Here is a 23,217-nt window from a genome sequence, read left to right on the forward strand (position 1 = left end):
TGAAAGGCCTTCTTTTTCACCAGCTGAGGGACATACAGTAATGTTATGTTATGTTCGGGGAAAAAAATAAAGCGCAATTTCTTCAACTGACAAGCGCTCACTTGAAGTAGATTGAAACAATGTTACCTTTTATACATTCACATTTATGTGACTATCCTATATCTTGTCATGTGTCGTCTTTCTGTGCCTGAGTAACTGGAGACCCCCATCCAACCAGTACCTCTACCAGTGACTGAAGAGGGAGAAGCCTCACAGTGCTTTTCACAGTGCACTGTGGTCCTTCAAGGGGTTTGTTTAAAATTTAAAAATCATTAGATATTATTCATACCAACAAATATTTTTCATTTATAGTTTGGGAATTTTATAGGTTTAGAATTTTGTATTTCAAGCTCACAGGGACAAGTAAGAGTGGAATGTGCTGATTTGGCGCCCTGGACGCTGCTGAAGGAAACCCAACGCTGAGACCAATTTCAAGAATGCCAAACACTCAGCAATACATATTCTCACAATTTTATGGAATCTCAGAATGGCAGTGTGAGATAAACATTCATGAGTAATCTCTGAGGATGATTAGTTTAACCTGACAGAAGAGAGGGCAACTTGCTTCGACTGCTATACCCTTTTCATAATTCACAAATTGCAGCTGAGAGCTGCTGTGGGAAACTATCTGATGGGCTGAATTGATTTCACTCTGACATGGCTCATAGGCCACTGCTAGGCGAGCACAAATGTAAATCCAGTGAATGACATGGATTATTAACTTCAGACAGATTATGTGCCTGAGGATAAACCATCAACAGCAAATCACACACTTAACCAAAGGCACTGGAATTGGCTGATGGCAGAGTGGTGAAAAAAAAGTCATCATTCAAAATGTGAAGCACTGCAATGAATTTGTGATGACTTAGACGAAAAAAAAATTGTGTTTCGGTGTACTTTTGTTTTAAAATATGTATACATATGCAGTAAATGTAAAAGACACCAACATATTTATCACTGGAAATACAAAAACACTGTTGTTGATGATGATCAACACAGACTCAAAGATCATAAGAGGAATTGCATTACAGAGTACATCAAAACTTTGTCTATGTGGTCTGTCACATTTTTGTGTTCAGTGCAATGCCATCTGCTGTTACAAAGCAGAGAGGGACCCCTAATATGCTCAGACTAACATTGAGGGATTCTCATTACAACCCACTGCAAAACGCTGGTCTGTGTCATTGGGTCTCAGAAGGGCAGAGTTCATGTCAATCCTCTCTGGAGCATCCAGCCACCTCATCACGGGAAAAGTACACACGAGGCTGCTAGAACAGTGAGGTCATCATCATGATTTATTCAAGAACCTTCAACAGGCAAAATATGACGTTCTAAGCGCCCCCCCAAAAAACACATCACATATATTTCATGGCTGTTTGGCACAACCAAATGAATGTCACAGCCGAGTGAGGATAGCTGTCCCATTGTCAGTAGTCGGGCGTTGCACCTTCTCATTGGCCGATGTTCCTTCATACTGAATCAGCGCAAAGTGACGCATAGCACTGATCACCACCAAGGCTTTGTACTTAGATTTATCGGATCGCTGATGGATATGATTGGCAGTGACGTGTTGGTGACATTCCCTGTAGTTGGGCGACATTCGATTTCACCTTGACTGTCCAACATAGTGGTTGAAATTTACATTGTTGGGCCAAAACTCATTATAAAGACACTTAATCCCCAAAAATATTCTGCCTTTAGAGTACTCTAACATGGGTTGTCTCTAGTTCACAAATACATTTTCCCTCCTGCATTACATCTTTGTGACTCCAGAGTGCAGAAAGAGCCAGGCACGTATTTTTAGCCTGAAGCTAGTAACGGCCTCCACACACAACTAAGTCCAGCGAAACAGTCACAAAATATCAGTTTCCAAACAGTGTGTCATCCGGTATAATCCACATCGTCTTCATCTAGCCGTAAACTCAGCTATCCAAAAACACTTTCATGGTAGCACCAAGACTGATCAACGGGCTCATTCAGTTGGACAAACTCACTTGTGCTTAGCCTCATTTGTTCACCACACACACATTTATTGTTGAAAGGCAAAACACACTTTTTAGGTGAAGTACACTCTAAAGTTGGCTTCCAGCTCATTCATGTCATTACTGATGACCATGAGAAAGAAGACTGTATCATCTGTGAGCAGTACTTTGCTGTTTGCCACTTATCTGTTTCCAGGCCAGCTATGGTGAGGTTTTAGCAAGCAGTCCAGTGGACACCATGATAATAAAATGAACTGCTGTCTGTACAGTAGTTATATGTGGTACAATGATGGACCACTATAGAAAATGATAAATGAGTATTTTACACTCATGATTTAATACATTAGACACTCTGATCACCCTTGTGTCAAAGTGGCCACATTTTCATACAGTGACTAAGACTGTCTGGTCACATGCTAGGTTTTAACCTAGTCTTGATTATAATAAAAATGCCATCATTATACCTCTCTGTATTGTAATTTGTGTGATAATGTCACACCAGTTACAATGACCATGGATGATGCTTGCGAACCTGAGACAGGTCAATCAGGCTGCACCTGACCACCTGTAAGTGCCAGTCCAATCCAACTTTATTCATTTGCTCAGTTGATTTTTACTACAAACAAAGCCCAGCTGAAAAAAAACCCCTTAACATAGCATGTTCCATTATGTAAGTACAGAGTTACAGATAGAAAAACCTGAAATACTCGAGCAGTGGTGCTAATGTCATCATGTCATAAAAATCTTTCACTGAAACTGCACCCTGGAGTCTTGAAATGATAATTACAGCAGTTGGTAAGCTATGGAATCTGGTCTGTACCGGATTTACTGCCTGTGGAGCTTTATGAAAGTAAAAATAAACAGGCTTATTGACTTCATTAAAATTCTCACCTAAAATCGTTTTGCACATCCTCTGTAAGCGCTATAACATAGCCAAATCATCTGAAAAAGGTGATATGTTCCCTCAACAAATATCCCCTCAGCTCATCTTCTGTCATTTTCAGAATAAAAGCACCGCAAAACATAACCAAAAGACATTAAGAGGGTGTCACTGCTGTCACGCCTCAAGGATGCAATTTGTATCCGTCAGTGCTTTGAGGTGAGAGTTAGGGTGGAGGAGACTCGGAAGATCTGAGGAAGCATGTTGCTTAACTGGTAGAACATCTCATCTGAGATACTCTGTCAACACAAAGAGACAAAGAGGGATACACTCAGGCTTAGTGAAAAACAATATAGATTTAAGGATTCAACAGCAACAATGGAAGAAAAACATGAAACTCAAAATGCATTGTTCTCATGAGATCAAAAACACATGAACCGCTGTTGAACAACTCCTATGGTGCCCTTTGTTTGACATCACAAGTTGCTTTTTGTTTTTTTTACAGTAATAGCAGTTAAGACAAAGCTGAAGGATTTGAGCTATGTCGCCTATGGCTTTCAGGGGGGAAATATACCATGTCACGTCAAGCATCTCCAGCCATCAAACAAGAATCTAGAGAATTAATCTTCTCATGCTTACATACATTGAAGCGCATGATTCAACAACACACAAATACGCAGCCTATATTTAGCCACTGCCACATCTCTTTGGAACATAGACAATGTTGTTTCTGAGAAGCTGTTTTGATGGATGCCTGAACATGAAGCTGATTCAGTCGGGGCTTTTGATGACCCTGGCTTTATTTTCTTAACCTGTCAACATGACATCAGGCTAAAGGCTCAGCTGTCTTCCTAACCACGCAATCTGTTGGTGTACAATATCCAGCAAAGCTCAAAATCAAATGTCATGCTTCATCTAGGCCCAAATGATTTTTTTGTTTGAGAACAATGTTGAACCTTCTTTGAACTCTCCATTTTTCGCTTATAAAGCAGAATAGGCGAATTTGGAATATTTTTCATATTTTTGAGACATAATGTGACATCTGGATTACAAGTCAGTTCAAGTTTACATGTCAATATTGGAAAGCTGCATGCTAATCCTGCTGCTTATCACACACCCATGTATGGACGAGCCACCACGCTTACTCTAATCACAGCAGTGTAAACAAGATAGACTGTATCTCAATAAACAAACAATTGCCACTTTTACACAGAGCTGCTACAAGACCACCATAAACTCTGCTTGTTTACATAGAACCAGTTTGATGCTAACAGAGCGTGTGAATTCATATAGCATTCCAAAGCAGAGATGTGACGTGTCAACACGGCACCATCTGAGGCACCTTTCAGACTATCCTTCTTGCACAGATGTCGATTTGGCACCAGAGCGTCCTCCGCTGTTGGGCTCAGCAATGGAACATTCACCCCGATTTCATTTTCATACAGACAGCATGGCAATTTTGTGGGCTTGAACAGAATGTGTGAGTTATCGCTCGCTTTTCAATCAGTCTCTCTTCTAAACTTGCACTTGAAGGCATGTACTGCGAAGCCAGGTGTGCCTTTTGTGCTGATGTGTACTGTACATGTGAGGCCTTGGCAGTGCATGTTTGTTTAATGAACAGACAGCTTTTTTTTGACTCAGTGGAATCTTGTGTCACTTAACAGGCTGTGTAGTTGTAACACGCTGATCTCACCTTTGGTACTAGAAACTGGACTGTGCGTGATATACCACCATCCCACGAGGCCATCTCCATCATGAAGCCTGCAAGTGACACGGATATCACATTTAGTTGTTACTTTATCAGTCTGGGATGTTGGGTCAAACCCTGGGTGTTACTTCATAACGACAGTTAATAATGACTTTATTTTGTGTGTATTTTGTGTCTGATAAAGTCAATCATAAACCAAGTAATATCTAAGCTTTTCTGGAAAGACATCCAACTTCAAAGTTTTCATCTTACCTTTGACACATTTGAACACCAGTTCAGCTCTCTTAAGACACCACGGTATAGTCATCTCCTGCAGACAGAGGACAAGAGGCTTTGAAACTATCCCACTGTAAAATCTGATCAGATCTTTTGGTGACAGTCTGCTAACCAAGAGAAGGGCAATGACACCCATCCATATACACTGGATGAGGACAGGTCGAAGATTTTTGGAGGATTTTCTGACTCAGTGAAATAAATAATTTCTGTTCTATTTTTTTTCCCCAAATAGACATTCTTCAATTCACAGTATTGTGACTTTTCATGTTTCAATGCTTTCCAGCCGTCACATCAAATCCCGAACATGCATCAAACACTTCCAAATGCAATAGTTTCTCTTCTCTAACTTGTCATATAAATAGAGATGAATGTCAATGTGCAACCATCATGTCTGTGGTCTACCTTCTACCCAGACGCCACACACAGCTCTTCACCCACTGAAAATCCATCCCATGTCAACAAACTGGTTCCAGGAACTGGATGACAGGCCTACCCCCCCCAAGGTAAACCACACGGGTTCAAGCTGTGGGTCTTTGGGTCACATTAATAATGGAACAGAAGGATCAAGAGAAGTTCATTATGACTAAAGCTGCTCCTGGTGAAAATCTGTGTTCAGCTGTTGCCATTCACAACAGCACAAGAAGCAGCCATGGTCTTTGCCAGTAAGAATAACAAACATAGCGGTTGTTACTTTGTGTAAGACTCATTGTCCTCTGGCTCGCTAAACTTTGACTTTTTTCCACAAACTTTTAAACATGTAGTCTGAAGTGACGTTGAGCAGTTCTTCTGCCTTACTTTCCCATCAGACTCCAAAAGTTCTATGGGGAAAAAAACATCCAGAAGAATAAGAGGCCCAGCACTGTTGTATATTGATTGCAGCCTGTTTACCATAAAGAAAAACCCTGTCAGTTGTTTAAACACCGAAAGTACAAGAATAAGCTTGAAAAAGCAGGCAAACATCTTAACGAAATGAAAAACAAGACTGAGAGGATGACCGATGGAAGGTTTTGATGTGAAACTAGACGCTATCAATTATAGATGCTGTGGTTGGTGAGGCTTCTACCAGTAACAAGATTGAGGTTATGTAAACAAAGACCCTTGATTAGACATAACAACAAAAACTGTATTGGGAAAGTGGTGGCATGACTACATGCAGGCCACAGCCCTGTTGAGTTTTTTTTTCCAACTTAAAGAGTTCCTGTTTTATGATATCTAATTTGTACTTGATAGAAAAACATCAAACTTTTAGTCCAGTTCAAAGACGAACCCAGATCTATTAACTTTCAGCCAACCAAATCAAGGAGGATGTCAAAGATTTTCGGAACTCCAAAAATAGAAGAGAAAAGCCTGATTTTGATGACATATTGTTTGTAAGTCAGGCTCAGTTAATCAACCACTGAGGGCATCTGCTGTCACTCCGCTGACTCTGAGACTGCAGAGCACTGTGCTGTACTCTGAGATATAAACACTACCACTCCTATTCCGTCTATCCTATCCCTGTTGTATGTTTAGGCGCGTGGCTGCATGCAGGCACTTTAACTAATCTGACTGCCCTCCTGGGTTTAAAGCTGGGAAATGTTAAGTTACCAGCTGAATCCACAGCTTGTGTTTGTTAAGCCACATCTACGGGCCGCAGTGCATGAAAAGGCGGATTGTAACTGATTATTAACACCATATACTCTGGTGTGATCAGCAGGTGTTCCTCAGTCACCACAATATTTTCTTTACAGGGGAACTTCATTCACTTCACTTTTTTCCAACCTAAAACCTATTTTTACATTTTATTTTTACAACTTTTTTTGTCTAAGTGAGAGATGGAAATAACTACATTTTCCAAATCATTACAGTATGGAGCCAAGGCCACTGGCTACCATCATAAAAGTAAAAGTGCACTTTTTTTCACAGTGACAAGTTCAGATTGATATTTTAGCTGTCTGACAACATAATGGAAAAGTCTGGGCCTTCAGCCGGATCCTGCCATGTATGCTGTGGTCTGTGTCCAACTCTCACTCTGGGAGAAGACTCACTCGGAAATCTCTGGAGAGTTGAATTGAATTGTTGAAGAAAATGACTGCATTGTGTTGGATAAAAGAGGGTATAACTTACAGAAGTTTAAACAATGGTTGTGTAGGTCTATTTCCAAAGTGTGGCAACAAAATGTCATGAAACACTATCTTCACAGACTACCTCTGATATGGATATGCAGAAGTTGTGGCTAACTGTGCTACACATGGAGGCTAACATCCTGTCCAGAGACTGAGCCTTGCTTATCATTTGGTCTGTAATGACCACTTAGACCAGCATGACTACTGCCACTCAAAGAAGAGAAAACATGCTAAGCACCTTTTCTTTAAGCAAAATGCAGTTCCAAGAGTCGACCGACCTGCTGTCAAACAATTATAATAACAGTGTGTGACAGTGTGAAAAAATGCACTTTTACAGGGAATGATTTGTCAGAAGCCAGTTACTCCAGTGGATTATATTGTCGTATGCGCTAGAGCTGCCCTTAGTCCATACTGGAGTGATTTCAAAAATGGTTATTTCCATCAGGCACTTGGAAAAAAGTAGAAATATTAGGAAAATATGGTCCCTGTAAGATTTCCAAAATTCTCACCAGTTTTATTCAAACAATTGTAAAGGAATCTATTGCATCATTCTTATTGGTAGGGAGGTCAAAAGGACTGACACTAGTAAAAAGTCAAGGCCAAAATTCTTGACTAAAGATAACATAGCAGCGTTTCCTATTAATTATTTTGACTGAGGCAGGCCACTATCTCGTTATGAACAGAACATATTTTCATAGTAGAGGGTCACTGTCAATGCATTTTACTAGTGCTGTCAGGCAATTAAAAAATAATTAATTAATTATAGGATTTGTAATTAATTAATCTAATTAATCCTATTTTAATCTCATATCTGCTTAAGGTCCCCAAATAAAGAATTGGAATTCCAGGACATTACAAAATTGTAGTGCATGACAAATCAAACAAATAGACTAAGAAGAGAAGATTTGAAATCCATATTTTTATTGGTGATTGAATAAAACCTAAGTCAGTGATGAGTGTGTGAAGTGACTGGGAATGGGCCAAGTTTAAAATGCTTGTGTCTGGGTAATTGTAATTAAACTTGTGTTAATTTTTATAACATCTTAATTTGCAATGTCATTAATTAATCTAATTAATGCATTAAAGTGACAGCCCTAAAGTTTACATCCACAAATCAGTCAGATTAGTTAAAGCGCCTGCAAGCAGGCACACGCGCCTAAACATACAGCAGGGGTAAGATAGATGGACTAGAAGTGAGAGTTGCTTTTCTGAGGCAAAAATTCATTCATGTCACAATATTTTCAGTTCAATATGAAACTCAAATCATCTGTCAATATGTTTTCTTTTTTTTAAAATTCTGTCATTGGATATTAGTGGCAGAAATGTGTTCCTTTAGAGCCAGTTAAGGTGGTTCAGGCATCTAGTTAGGATGCCTCCATGCACATCAAGCTGGGAGGAGGCTGCAGGAGAGACAGTGGACCAGGCGGAGGGATTAGACGTAAGTAAGGATTGGTCAGAGAAATTTGTGGTTCAAGGTGCTACAAGGGAACCACAGTAAAACAAAACAAAGAAAACAAGAGAGGACACAAAGTAAAGAACGTACACTGACAACAAGTGAAAGCTGACTGAACGCTCCTTTGCAAGTTTGGCGCACAGGAAACTCCACCGTTTAAAACTGAGCAAAAATTCACTAACCTGTCAGGGAACTTAATGGTGCTACTTTGGACTCCACGTTTTCTTGATTATCTTATCTCTTTTTCTGTAGATGATATATTGTGCTGTTTCCGTTGACATAGTCAGATGCATTGATTGATTATCTGACTCAAAGCCCTTCGTCCACTGCTGCCAGCACCCGTCCCAGTTTAACACTGGTACTATAGATCCCGGATGATGACAACTACATGTAGAATGGCAACTGCAAGTGCCAGAGCAGCAACAACTCGATGATACAGGCAGACTGTGTTTGCATCAGGTTTTTATTTTCAGAATGGTTTATCTTGCACTGCAATCCTTGGTATTGACTTTGGTTTTGATATTAGTGGAAATTCTGTTGTCTCAGTGTCGACTACTCAATTTGGTATCATTACCTCCCTAACCACAAGACCTTAAATTTCAGGAACTTATTACTAACCCACATTTAAATGCCATGAAACTCACAGGGCCACCATATATAATTAGTTGTCAGTCTTAGTTACGGTCATGTTCCAACTCAAATGTTTACTTTATTTTGCTGTCTCTTGCATTGATATTTTAAACGTTTCATAGTTTTCAGAGCCAAAGAAAGACAGCTTGTGGTTAAGATGGAACCGTGGGAGAATTCACCATAGGTTGGGACTACAAACATTAATATCCGTACAAACACAGAGGTAAGAGGATACCTGGGTTTAGACTTGCAGCTGCGCTTACCTCTGACATGTCATGGACCAGCAGTAAAGGGACTGTGACGGTGGTTACGTCATGTGTGCAGCAGACTTTCAGAATGTTTCTCAGGCCCATGATGGCAGGGTCACGAGCGGTGATGTTCCCTGAGCGTACGTTGTCATCCACACAAAGGTGGAAGACAACATGGACCTCTGATAGGTTGGAGTGCCGTGAAATGTAGAACTCACCTTGAGGAAGACACAGCAACAATAATTTTATTGTGTGAGGAAGATGAAGGAGATCAGGAATAAAAAAAAAAATATATATATATATATATATATATATTGATAATCTTTACCTGGTAAAATGTTGGAGGGATTTCTTTCAACATTTTTGCTTTTATCATCACCTCCGTTCCTTGGAATTTCTGTGACGACACAGATTTGAACAATGCATGCCAAGCAATTTGCAAAAAGATGGCCATTATGTATTCCAAGAGAGGCTTGTTAGCAAACAAGAAAGCTTCCATTGCTCCTCAACTTAGAATCACAATATGAGCAATAATTTGTCTGCTACTTTTCGGACATATGTCAAACCTTAGAACAGGTTCAGGAGCTTTTTGACATCTGGTGAACCAGCCTGTTCCCCTAGTTTTAAGTGGAACCTTTGTAATCAAAGATGTGTCTTGCACAATTTACAATGAAGCTGTGAATGATACACCCTCTTATGTCACAGGGCGTATCATTCCACAGTCCTACTAAAATAATAAGAAGGAGAGTGCATTGAGTGTGTGAATCAGCACTGTTAAACTCACGGGTTTGGTTTAATTTCTTAGAGTTCATACTAGTTTCAGTTAAAGATCAAATCAGATCTGAGATGGCCATCAAAGTGAGAGGATACTGAGTGGTGCAGGAATGATACACATAACCCGCAAACAAATTGTATGGTGTACAACCTTTTCAGTCAATGTATACACATATATATTTAATGATTATTGGTTAAATGCTCAAAGACTCTGTGGCTTGTGGTAAACACCAGCTTAAGATATTTTCACGTTTTACTGCACAGCATAAAGTAATTCACCGAATAAGACACAGAAGTGTATCTGTGTTTCAAAACCGCCTGTTGCTAATATGTGGTTAAACAAGGCTACAGAAGTTTTCAAGACATTAAACATCATCTCACTCAAAACACAAGAAGTGCTAAGCTAGTTGTGGTGATATGGATATCATGCATCCATGTATCTATGTTGGAGTTTGTTCATGATGTAACATTCGTTTTGGACATGTTATGATTGAAATTATGCTTCAAAAATCAAAACAGCAGTGTTCCGCAGTGTAAAGAGAAAGTGAAAGTCTCATAACCCTTTGGTTGCCACAGAGCTTTTTCTGCAATAATCCAAAAGCCAGTGTAAAATCCTACCGGCTTTTGGTTGAGGAACCTAGTTAACAGGTTGGCCTTAAAAAATATATTATCCCTGCAGTACTTTGTTCAAGAGGTCATTAAGCAGCACTAATCACTTACTACTTGTGCCACTGCTGTACTGTTAAACAAGGTGACATCATTAGTAAAATATCTCACATTTATAGCTGACAACAAGAAAGCATTCTGGCCATCTAGAGCCATTTGCCTCAGTTAAGTCTCTGTTACTAACAGTGTGCATTGGTCAAACTCTCTGGAGAAATGTACATCCATAACTGGATATATTCTGTGGCCTAACCAGGTTGATCTTTCTGCTTGCTGCTCCGCTGGGCTCTAGCATAGAGCACCACCTGCTGCACCTCCTCCAGCTGCTCTTCCAGACACAGAAAATGGAAGTCTGTGCACTCCTTCGCCACCGTTGCAAAATCTGGGTCAACACAGGAGGAGGTCAGTGATTAAAGGATGCATAAAAGGTGCTTTAAAACTCTCCTCCCTCTATTAAATCCAGCTGGGGATTATCTACCATTAGGTCTACATACTGGTAGAATCAAAAATTCAAAATGAATGTCACGTGTTATTCTGACAGAACAAGTGAGAAACCGTCAAATGTGAGTCATGTTCAGGACCAAAATAAAAGCACTGCAATTCACTGGTGCCAAATTATAAGACTGCAAACATTATTGTAGAAAATGTCAACATTCCTCCTGAGCCTGAAAATAACCACAGTAAATGAAGCGTCTTACATTATATCACGATATATATGTAATCTGACCTCTCTTGATGCCACTGTAGGAGTTGACCCTGTTGTCTACTAAGAGTACCAGACCACAAAGTGAAGAGGAGTAGAGCGAAAGTGCTGTCTGAAGACGCCGCAGCTTTGCTCCACTGCTGCCGTGACGCCGGTGCTTACAGAAATCCAACACATCTGCGCGGACCAGCCGCAGGTTGTGCATTGTCTTCAGTTGTGCTCCTGCATTAAAAAATAGAAAAAAAAATTATAGGTTGCATCTGTACTGTGGTAATGACACATGAGCAGACATACTGGTATAAAATACAATAACACAGTTTTGTGACAGTTTACTCTGAGCACTAGAGATGTCATAATGAACTCAAGCACCGAGGTGTATGGTGAAGCTCTCTTCCAGCTGGGGCTGCTCCTCAAACATCCTGTCTCCAGAATCTGCCAGCTCAGACAGTTGGCTGGGCTGCACCTTAATCTCCTCACTGGAAATCAATCATGCAAATGAAACAGATGCAGGTTTTATAGCTTCAAAGAAACAACTGGCAGAGCCTTTAGACTTCATTGAGGTTTTATCACAAGAAAAATCCAGCGACCTGCAACGGTTGCACTTTGGTATTTCATTAAGGGCTCTTTTATTGTCCCGAACAGGACATAAAAAGGGGTGTTAAAGCACTCTTCCCAAATAATATAGAAAAAATGAAAATTACACCCTTGCAAAAAGTAGCAGTTAACCACTTTAGACTAAGCCTATACAACTGGTGGCTTTTGGACCAACATGAGCTCGCCGAGTAACACACACCAGCCTACTTGCTTCTGTTTACAAATACATTTTAAAAGATCTCTGAAACAAGTGACTCCTCTAGATCAGGCTCTCTTCAAACAGAGCTCCTTGGCACGATAACGCCTTCAAACCAACGCACGTGTGTAAACATGTAATGTAAATTCTTTCCTAGACATCAACTTGAGGCTCTTTGATGGGAGCCGCATCTTGAGGTCACTGTGTTTGAGAGTTCTGGCTGTGATGTAACCAAGTTCGAAACAACAACAAAGAAAAGTTTATGAATGTTTATGTAAAACGCTGTTTGACTCGACTGCAATTTGACTCAATAGGAAATGCCAGAATTGGCCAAAAGATACAATTTATTTCAAATATAATTACTTTTGGGTCTATATGACAGCATGTATTATAAAAGAAATGACATTAAGGAATTAACTTATTAGAAGAATAGCTATTCATTTTTATAATTCAATTTATGACCTTTTGACTTTTGCAGGAAAACAAAAGTTGTGGAGATTTGCTGAGGCGTGCATTGTGTCAAGTGCATAAATGTAAAGAGAACAGCAACTCATGGAAAAGTCCGTCCCCAGGGAGCCTAGCTTTTAAAAATGCGGCCCCCTGAAAAACATGGTTGAATAAATAGCCCTGCTCTTGACATTCCACAGGCCGTTTATCTTGAGAAAATCTAAATGATTCGATTTTTCTGGAACATGAAGGGGTGATAATCATTTTTCTAAGTTACCAGTTAGATTTTTTTTTTTTTTAAAGACAAGATTTGGCATACGCAATTATACGTAATTCAGTTTTTACTTATAAAACATCAAAATGTTTGTGACATAATCCTTTTTTTTATATTGTTATTACATAAGAAGATACAAGCTTCAAGCATAACATCCATAGAGCCAGTCACTGATCCGCAGTGCATGAGCTAGAAAACTAGAAACCGTTACACAAATTCTAAGAAAAAATGCTAATATAAGATTTGGTTTCAAGTAAATCAAAACGCAAAGGTGTATTCTGTTTGCATTTACAACATTAAATGTTCTGAGAGGTAAAATAGCCAGTACCAGAGTCCAACCAATGCATAGCGTGATCATGAGATACATTATTAGGACAAATTTGATGCAGATTTGATTTTGATGGGTTATCTAATATTTGCAGAGGGTTAAACTACCACTTTGCTGGATTACACACGATTACATTTTTCCCTTCTTATCCCACGGTGTCACTCACAACCGACACTACAAAGCTATATATCAGTGTGACGAATGTGAGTCTTTGACCTCTTGTCATTACTTCAATTTCTATGTAAATGTAGCATGTACTTCAAACGGCCAGCAGACGAGTTGTTTTTGTTAACTTGTCTGTGAAGCGCTTCGTATCCAATTAATGAAGGTCAGTTCGACCTCTGATTAAGATCCAGACGGAAAGCAGCAAATCTAACATGCATGAGATACATTAAGTATTCGATTCGTTTTGTGTCATTTTATGACACATATTTTTTTCTATCATTTAGATGAAAGAAACAACATTTTTCTTCTTATTACCCTATTTTAGCAGCATTTTAGCATCAGCTAGTTTAAAACATAATTTCACCCAAAGAGTGCAATTTTCCTTTCAAGTTCTCACAAATATGCGTCCCGGGCTCAAAATGATGTTTTCCCTCCTGCGTTACTTCCTGGTGAGACCGGAATGCAGAAAGAGCCAGCCATTTATATTCAGCTTGAAGCTAATGGTGACTGAGTGCTAACAGCAGCAAAACTGTCCAAAAACATCCACTTACAAACTCTCAAACTCTTCATCCGGAATAATCCACATCTCCTCTATCCAGCCTATGGTCAGTAATCCATGAGCACTTTAAGTTTTTTCTTTTTCCAAACAACAAGCAATAACACTTCTGCTCACGCCGTTGGCCAAAATCACTCACACTTGTTAACAGTAGCACCAGGAAGGGTTGTAGTATTTTTTTTTTTTTAAATACAAGTCAAAGTATTTGATGATTAATTGGAATATGGCTGGTTAAATAATTTGTAGGTCATGTAAAGAGTTTACAAACCAACATTTTGGACAGTTTTACTGTTATTACACATAAGTCACCATAAAGTCCAAGCTAAATATACATGGCTGGCTTTTTCTGCATTCTTGAATTACAAAGAATGCAAGAGAGAGCTCAGGACACCTATTTGTGAGTGGTTGAAAGGCAAAGTACACTTTTTTGGATGAAGTGTCACTTTAATGAGTTCTGGTCTGACAATGTAGTTGACGCTCACTTTAAAGGTTAATATTCTCTCAACCGTAATAATCTGAATCTGAGAGCCCAGACAAGCCCTAGTGCTGAAGGCCCACTGTCAGTGAAAACATGCTGCCTTTTGACAGTGTGCTCTGAGCTGCTACATCTGCAGACAGCAGATTCTCTTCATCTGTCTCACACGCACTGATGCACCTGACTGCAGAGCTCAACATCTTTAAAGCATCTCACCCTGAAGTTTGAACAGCCACGTGTGATTGTTACAGGACTTAACGAGCCTGTTTGGGTGCATATGGGGGTTCATTGAGCCCTCAGATATCACACACACTCGCGAACTCACTTGATTTTGCTACTGTTTGTGGATTTCTGAAGGTCCTGGTGCAGTTTGATGACCCACTCCTGATATTCATGCTTTTGAATACTTGTCACTTGCTTCAGTTCAGTGGCCCACTTGTTCTCCAGTACCTGCTCAAATTGGACAGTGTCAGCAACAGAGGAAATAGGAAGAATTCAAAATTCCCCCCTGGACATTTAACCAATTGCATCCTCAGAGGTATCTGTGATGTAAAGATAACCTTGAGTCTGACTACAGAGCACTCCAGCTGCTTTTTTACCTGCTGGGCATCAAAGTGTTGGGACGCTACTGCATTTACATCCTGATCACTCAAAGTATTTCCCAGCTCATGCATCACTTGGTCCATTTCTGCTGCTTGCCTGTCAGAAAGGAAGACAGTGATCACACCAATGAGGAAATGTCAGTTGATACTAAATACAACTTGCTGACAGTTTTCAAGTGGCAAGGAAGGGTCCTTTTTTTTAGATGGAGACCCACTATCAATGACAGATAACTTTTCATGTCCAAACACATTCCTTTGAGTTAGCTGGCGAGATGGATGCTACTAATGATCGTGTTGCAGGTCTGACTGACTGTAAGTAGTTTTGGTCCAAGGTACTTTGTTTGTACTGCTTCCAATGTAGCTCATTCTTTGACACCTGCAGCAAGTCAATCACAACAGTAACTAGGGTGGTGGTCAGCTGTCACATCAGAAACATCTTTTAATGAGGATGGCTGTCTTCAGGGCTCATGGCTCCAGCCCCAAACTGTGACTGGATGGACAGTTGCTGTGTCTTTTTAGTTGACAGGTACAGTATGTCTCTGCTAGACTAATGAAGGAACTTTGCTTTCAGTTCTGGAAGGTCCCTGCTGCCCTCTGTTGGACACCGCTGCAAAGCTATAAACCTCTCTATCTTTCATGTCATGAGGAATTAATACAGCAGGGAAAAATCCTCACAATTAAAAATATTCATTCAGCTGCTGAAGACAAAGGGATGGATAACTGGCACAAGATATGTTAACCTAAACAAAAGGAAACAGATGAAACACTGTATTGTACTTCATCACGTTTTAACGCTTGATTATTTCCGTTTTGGTCAACTCATCTGTGTTATATATATTACCAGCAGTATTCAAAAACAAAACTAAATGGTATAATTCTAATATTATATGACTAATTTAAAGTGGTGTTTCTCAACCATTCAGCTGTGGCCCCTGAGTGGGCCGTGACTGCCCTCTGGTGGGCTGTAAATTGCTTTCAATTAGGAGCTCACATTTTTTGAGACAAATACTGTTTTAAATAAAACAAAATTGTAAATTTATCTAAAAATATATATATAAAAACATTCGTTCCATAAAATCCATCTAGAAACGGTGACATCAGCTTGAGTCTCTCAGTGCGTCAAGCTGACTGGTAACCCAAGGATGTGGGGCCATGCTGTGTCAAATACTAGAAAACCTCCTGAGGCAAAAAGACAATAGCATTACTATAATGCATTGGAAAAATACGACATTTTGAGTAGATACAGTCTGGATTATATTCAATATGGTATTGTCAATGCGATGACGATGAACCCAAAAAATGGTGTGGCTTGACGTTAAAACTAAAGCGGTATCTTGAGATGAGACATCCAGGTCAGGTTGAATTTGATGTATATAACAAAAGAAATTATTCAAATAGAGTATAGTCGCCAACTCATTTTGGATTTTTTCTTTGAATGGGCTCTAACCCTTTACATGTATGAACAAGCAGGCCTTGGAGTAGAACCCTTGATTTTAAGCATTAGATGTTTAGGCATGTATTACAGGATTCTAGCTCCAGGGAATAATTCCAAACACCAACCTCTCCTGCATCTTCTTGATCTCCATGTCTCTCTCACTGATGAGCTCAGAGATGCTAACAAAGTAGTTGTGCTCCAAGTTTAGAAGTGTGTCTGAGGCAGGGGAGTGGATCAGCTCATGGTAAACATCAGCAAAGTCCTCATCCCAGCTGGGCTCCTCGGGCCGGGCGTGCTCCAGCGTAGTCTGAGGGAGTTACAGACAAAGCACAAAGAAATGCTATTCGTCACTATTATCCAGTAAAAAATGAGAATGTTTTAATATTTAGAGTATCACAATGCATCTATCATGTTAAATGGCAGACAAAAATGGACCATGCAAAATGTGTTGTTGTTTTTTATATGGTCTGTGAAGCAAAGCAGGACAGTTGATGTACCCCATCCATTAATAGTCAACAGGGGGACAGTATTCAGTATCTGAAACTCTATTTATACAGGCTCAGGAATCCTCAGGCCACTAACACGACAGACACTGGAAGGCTTCCATGGGTATTTCAGCATGACTGCTGTAAAATGTTCACACTGTCCCATCTTAAATGTCCTAGAGCACCAGGCAAGAGGGGTGCAGGTCAAGCTGTGGTAGCCATCTTATTTTTATAGAGGCCTGGGTGAGAGAACACTGAGTGCATAATCTAATATCATTATCTACCTTCCATCAGGCAATATTTTAGAAATCCCTGATCAAATGCAGTAAAATCTGCATCCACCTCTCTCAGTTTTCCTTTATTTTAACTCGTCTACCATGAGGAGTGATGAGTATTCTAAACCATTTCACCACCACCGCCAGATATAACATCTCAGGGAAGAGATGTATCAAAGTTTAATCAAGCATAATTAGTAGGAGGAGCAGTACCCGCAGCGAATAGGCTCATAGATTGAAATCTTCCTCATCAGCGCGCATTCATAATCCATTTGTAAAATCACCCACAACATCTGCTTCAATTACTTTAACGACCCATGACTGCCCCGGGAGCATTCAAGGACACTTCCAACACCCTCCAGAGTCGTAGATATCTGATTCCAGAGAGTTAGTAACCACTGGCTGAAATTAGATTTTCGAAAGACTTGACAAGAACACAAGGAGTTGTCCAAATAAATATTTATCAAAGGTGGCCTAGAGCAAGATCCGCAACCCTGAATGCTCCGAGTGAATTTTTGAGCGGTCAGCAGATCAGACTGTGGTTGGACTGGGCCGCCTCCCAGTGTGAACGTGTAAATGAGTAAATGTGATCAAGGCACTCCACTGAAAAAAAGTATTCCTCTCAGAGATTCTCCTGAACAGATAAAGGGTGAAAAAAAGATATCTTCTTCTGCTTTGTTAGGGATTTGTGAGCAGAATAAGTTGTTGTTGCTCACTTTTTTAGGTTACAAAATAACTGACCAAGCCAAACATTTCGGTTTTAAAAACTGCAATCACAAACCACCTCGTAGCACATTTCCTAAATGTACAGGCTTAGACACTTTATGATGTCCATTCTGGCCTCATTTAAACCCTTTTTTCCTGTTTAGGTTCTATTCACGTTGGTTCTGTCTACTGAACCAGCCAGCGACCTCGCTACTTTTGACATGAACAATTGCATCATCCTCTGAGGGCGATGCACAATGCACAATGGAAGTCACACACTTAACAGTGCTGTCTCTGCACCTATAGCCCAACCAGGACTGTAGCAGTAACAACTGGTCGGGTAATACAATTCACTATATGGCTGTACACAGACTACATACATGAGATATAGGAACAACAGAAACTCAATCAGAAACAGGACGAATTTATTTCAATGGCTTGGATGTCAAACTGCACGTCATCACTTAAATGCATCACCACCCCATAAGACAACAAGGACGGAAAGGGGAGGGGCAGCAGGTGATGCGTCATTACAATTAATTACCCTGTCATCGTGTTATGGTATTTTTGGTTCCTGCTTCAAACCTGATTTTGGGGTTCCGATTCAATAAATTGTATGCAAGAACAGTTCAAAAATGACATTAGCATTTGGAAATGGAATGTTTTCCCTGTCAGTGGGAGGTACTTGAGTACCTACCCCAAGACATGAGACCATGAATGATATTTGACATCAAGGACAAGATATCTAAAGCACAAGTTTCATGTCGACGTAGTATATTAATCAAAGAGGCACCAAACAAACCCTTAGTGAATGATTCACTCAAACCTGATCTCACTTCCTCTTCCTCTCTAATGATGCGGCCCTGTTAGACGTACTTAAGCCCACAACAGCAACAGTTTGGTATCCAAGAGCATCCAAGAGCACGTTGGATTTGCTGCTGTCGATTAATTTCCTGAATTTGCAGTGTTTTGACTTGGTTGGAAAATCTTGTCACAGAGAGAACATTTAGGCCAGCTCTTTAATCGATACTGTAAATGCTTTTGCTTCAATCTGATACACCCAAAAAACATCAGACAAAATCCTCCCATGAATATAGAGAGGGACATGCTTGTGCTAGAGGCAAAACCTGTCTATTACACATTCGAGGTTTCTGGTGCAACAGCCTCATGAAATACATTCTCACCTCCTCGTAGGATCTGGTCCATGCATTGGTGAGCTGGTTGACATCTACATCTCCTGTTGTGAGTCTGTGCAGGGCCAGTTCGGCCTCCCTGTCATAATCCAGAATGGTCTCCCTCTCAATGAAGTCAGACAGCGACACTTTTAACTCTACAACAAGAACATTAAGGTGACATTTCTGTGAAAAGCAAGTTGCACACAGCAGAAAATGAATGAATGATGTCACAGGGTTTAGGTTTCTAACACCCAGCATGCATACACAGCAGTTCCTCCCTTTCCCAGAGACACGTGGAGGGACATATTTGAAAAAAAACAAACAAACTAATGTTTCTCTTCCTGCTGTTTCAGATTTGGTTCAGAAATTGTTTCAGAATAGTTTGGTGGTCCTGCAATAGTCAGACAATACCAACACAACATCACCACCAATGGAGGCTTCTTCCGTGCCCGAAATCTCATCGGTCATCCCAGATCAGATCGGAGGTTCATTCATTTACTTACTGAAACACTGATCTTCAAGTTTCAGTGAAAGTGTCTGCATCAACTCAGCAGTCTGCTGTGTGGCTCAGGGCTGGTGATGACTTCATTTGCTGCTAGATACAGTGACTCTTCAAACAACTTTAGCAGTCTTTGTTCAAAAAAAGCACCAAATGATGAATCTAGGAACCTGGTCAAATCAGAATTATTTTCCATTAACACAGAGCTATGAGTAAAGAGATGCAAGTGAGATGGTACACATCTCTCTGCGTCTCGTCTGGACAGCAGGAGGCAGATCAGCACACAGGCTGCATGTCCACTGTGAGAGAGAGACAATAAGACCGATATCCTGGGACTTCTAACTTCTCTTCGACCGTTTTACATGTAAATACAGACAAAATCACAACTCTGCAGTTTTCTTTTTATTTTATGGTGATTTTTTTTCGAAAGATGACAAACAGTTCAAATCAGAATTTTGGCTTCTTGTAGTTTGGCCTTGGTGTCTCGCAGTCTCTCTGTGTTTCCACAGATCCACCGGAGCTCCATCTTTATGCACCAACCACTGCCTGCATCGCCCCCCCTTTTCCCTGCCGTTAAACTGGCCTGTACTCCCCTCCCATGAACCAGTCTGCCATCCAGTCCTCCCATCAAGCTGGCTCGCTCTCCCTGCCCCCCCTGCCTACCTGAAGTCCACATTCTGTGTTATAAACTGTTTTCCTCTCTGTAACAACATCTACTGCACGTCACATGGGAGATATTTGACTAAAAATGAAACAGAATTTAGGGATAGAATAGTACTGCATAGCGACAGATCAGCGATTAATACAAATAATATATGTTAAAAAAATCTTTCTTTTTTCTTTTGAAAAGTGCCATTTGCCCTGGGTCCGCAGAGAGGTGTGCCGCGGTCCGGTCGTGTCCGCTAATTGAGGACCCCGGGTCTAAGGGCAGAGGATGTTGTTATGATGCCATGTAAACCCTTTGAGACAAACTGTTTGTGAAAACGGGCTCTACAAATAAAATTGCCTTGCCTTGCCTTGCCTTGGAACTGGCATGGCTGCTGATTAAAATTTCATCATAACGGGCAGTGTTTCAGTCCCATTGTGTGATAATACAGCAGACTGACATGTAAATAAGAATAAATGCATTGAGAATTTGGACATTTTAAAGAAACAAACCAAACACTCATTTGCCAGTTTAGCTCACTGACAAATATAAAACTGACACAGTTACAGCCTTTAATAAATCATCCATTCATGCAGATTACAGTGTTTAATTTTGTATCTAGAATGTTCTAGACTCTGTTCTTTATATGAATTAGGGGTAGCACAGGCTTGTTGATTCCTTCAGATTAAAGCTGTGTGTTTGAGGAACAATGACTCTCTTATAATGTGTCATGTATAACGCATTAATTGGATTGTGATTGCTATGGAACTAAAAATGTAACCTGTACCAATAAGCCTATTAGTTATAGCAGATCATTTGTAACGTTAACATTCGCAACAATGTATAATAAGAATTTTAAGTAAATCATTATGTGATAACTTACCTTTCAATAGCACAATCTGCCCTCTCCCTCCAGTGGAAAACTATGGTGTTGCTGTTTCACCAATATAATTATGAACTCCTTTGAATTTTACCCTGCGTTTTTACATAAAATAAAATTGGGTTTCAGGATATAAACTAAACATACGCATATGTGTCCGTTATTATCAGCTCAAGCTAAATGAAGGAGTAGACTGGGACCTGTATGTCATATTATAAAAAAGTTTGATTGATTAGTTTGCTTCTTTTAAAATGACGGATAAGGATCAACTAATAGTGGAGTGGAAATTGATGGTTCCTGGTTGTATTATAACCTGCCACAAAACAAGTAACCTTTAACAACTTTCTCAAATCAAATGTATCTCATCTTTTCAGTCCACTCACCATGTTCTATGTAGCAGGGGATTTTATGCAGCAGCATGAGGCGGCCATGGAGGTCACTGATGTTCTCTTGAACAGGGAACTGCAGAGGTACTTTAAGAACACAGTTGTGTCTCCCTGCCTTAAACTCAAACACAAACTCCTTCTCAGCTGTACTGCTCGGTTTTCCTTTGTTCTTCTTCATGATCAGAGCTGAAAATGTAGAAGACAGTCAAAGCTCTGACAAACAATAGAATAACAGTAACAGTTTCTATTCGAGAATACACACAGAGTTCTAGTTTACTCGTCCTGCAAAAGACTTTTTCATTGCAGCAGGAAGCTAATTGCAGCATTTCACCCGGAATTACCCGCTATTAGTAAAAAATTATAACAATGTCCGATGCAAACTCTAGCTGTTGTATGACATGTGTTTTGCATGTGGTAGTCAAAACAATATTTTTTGGCAATTGTTTTAAGGATGCGAATATCACTGTTCACCACCTCTGTTTAGCCTCCCTGTTAGCTAGTATTGTAGCGACACTTTAGGTAAAAAGGCACAAATACTGAGAGAAAACACACTCCGCCGTGGACGTGTATCGCTGACCGCAGTTTCCGATTTATTTGGAAAGCAGAGAAATCAAGTAAAAGGCAGATTTACCTGGGAATGAATCTGTACAGTATTCCCTGTAGGCGAGGTAGCTGGCTGTTTGGTTCAGTCAGCTGACTGCTTCCGAGTGCGGCACGCGTCATCAGGAGCACTTTCGCCACAGTGCGTACATTAACATGATCAAAAACATCAGAGCTATGACGGAAGGCATCTTTTCCCCAAAAATAATTATTTCATATTTTTTATGTATTTACCTAATATAACGCAGAATAACGGTGCCTCGAATCATACATACAGTTCCGACTCTTCTTTGACAAGTTTATTTTAACCCAGGGACACTACCGCCTTCTGCTGGCAACAGATTGCTGTTTCTTTAAAGTCAAGACAAAGTAGGAGAATTTTGAATTATTTCTCATCACTAAAATAAGGCTCCTCAACGTTTTTCATGATAATGAAAGACAAGAAATATATCTAAAGAGTGGTCATTGTCATGAAATTGAGTTCATTAAAAGCTAGATTTAAGCTTGATTAAACAAGGTAACAAGGACAAAAAACCGAATAAAATACAATAAACGGGATTAAAATACATTTCAGTCACTCTTAGCCATGTAAAATGCATTTAAACAATTCAATTTATTGCGATTACAATTTAAAGCTAAAGTGAAAAACTGCCTCCCATCACTGCTGCGCTACAAAACAACCTATAGAACCATGCCAGAGGACCTGCAGGGCTGTACCGTCCATGTGAGGCATATAAACTGTTTCATGATCTGAAAGCACATTAAAAACAAAGACAAACAACTAATGTACCAACTTTTTAACACTTGAAATACATTCCTCTTCCAGTTCTGAGCACTGATTCAGTTGTAGCTGATTAATAATTTATAGTGTGTGTGTGTGTGTGTGTGTGTGTGTGTGTGTGTGTGTGTGTGTGTGTGTGTGTGTGTGTGTGTGTGTGTGTGGTTGGTCTTGGCTGAAATGCAGTAATGGCTAATGCTCTCATTAGTCATTACTGCATCACAACGAACAGTAAACATAAACCAAAAGTAATAC

The 23,217-nt window shown here is 40.0% G+C and overlaps 1 protein-coding gene across 1 annotated transcript; it reads right to left on the minus strand.

The window, feature by feature from the left end:
- Positions 1-1,325: 1,325 nt before the first annotated feature.
- On the minus strand, positions 1,326-22,518 carry ferry3 (FERRY endosomal RAB5 effector complex subunit 3). Its single transcript, XM_086208224.1, has 14 exons — positions 22,216-22,518; positions 21,582-21,770; positions 19,183-19,328; positions 16,659-16,840; positions 15,096-15,195; positions 14,822-14,946; positions 11,831-11,937; positions 11,486-11,683; positions 11,012-11,140; positions 9,650-9,718; positions 9,337-9,539; positions 4,862-4,919; positions 4,595-4,662; positions 1,326-3,200 (listed from the first exon to the last, which is right to left on the minus strand). The coding sequence occupies exons 2-14, from the start codon at positions 21,760-21,762 to the stop codon at positions 3,108-3,110; spliced, it is 1,659 nt and encodes a 552-aa protein (XP_086064350.1). The 5' UTR covers positions 21,763-21,770; positions 22,216-22,518; the 3' UTR covers positions 1,326-3,107.
- Positions 22,519-23,217: the final 699 nt, after the last annotated feature.

Source organism: Aulostomus chinensis, chromosome 7 (assembly GCF_037954235.1).
Source record: "Aulostomus chinensis isolate RoL2024-O1b breed Wild chromosome 7, RoL_Achi_v1.0, whole genome shotgun sequence".
Lineage (NCBI taxonomy): Eukaryota > Metazoa > Chordata > Actinopteri > Syngnathiformes > Aulostomidae > Aulostomus > Aulostomus chinensis.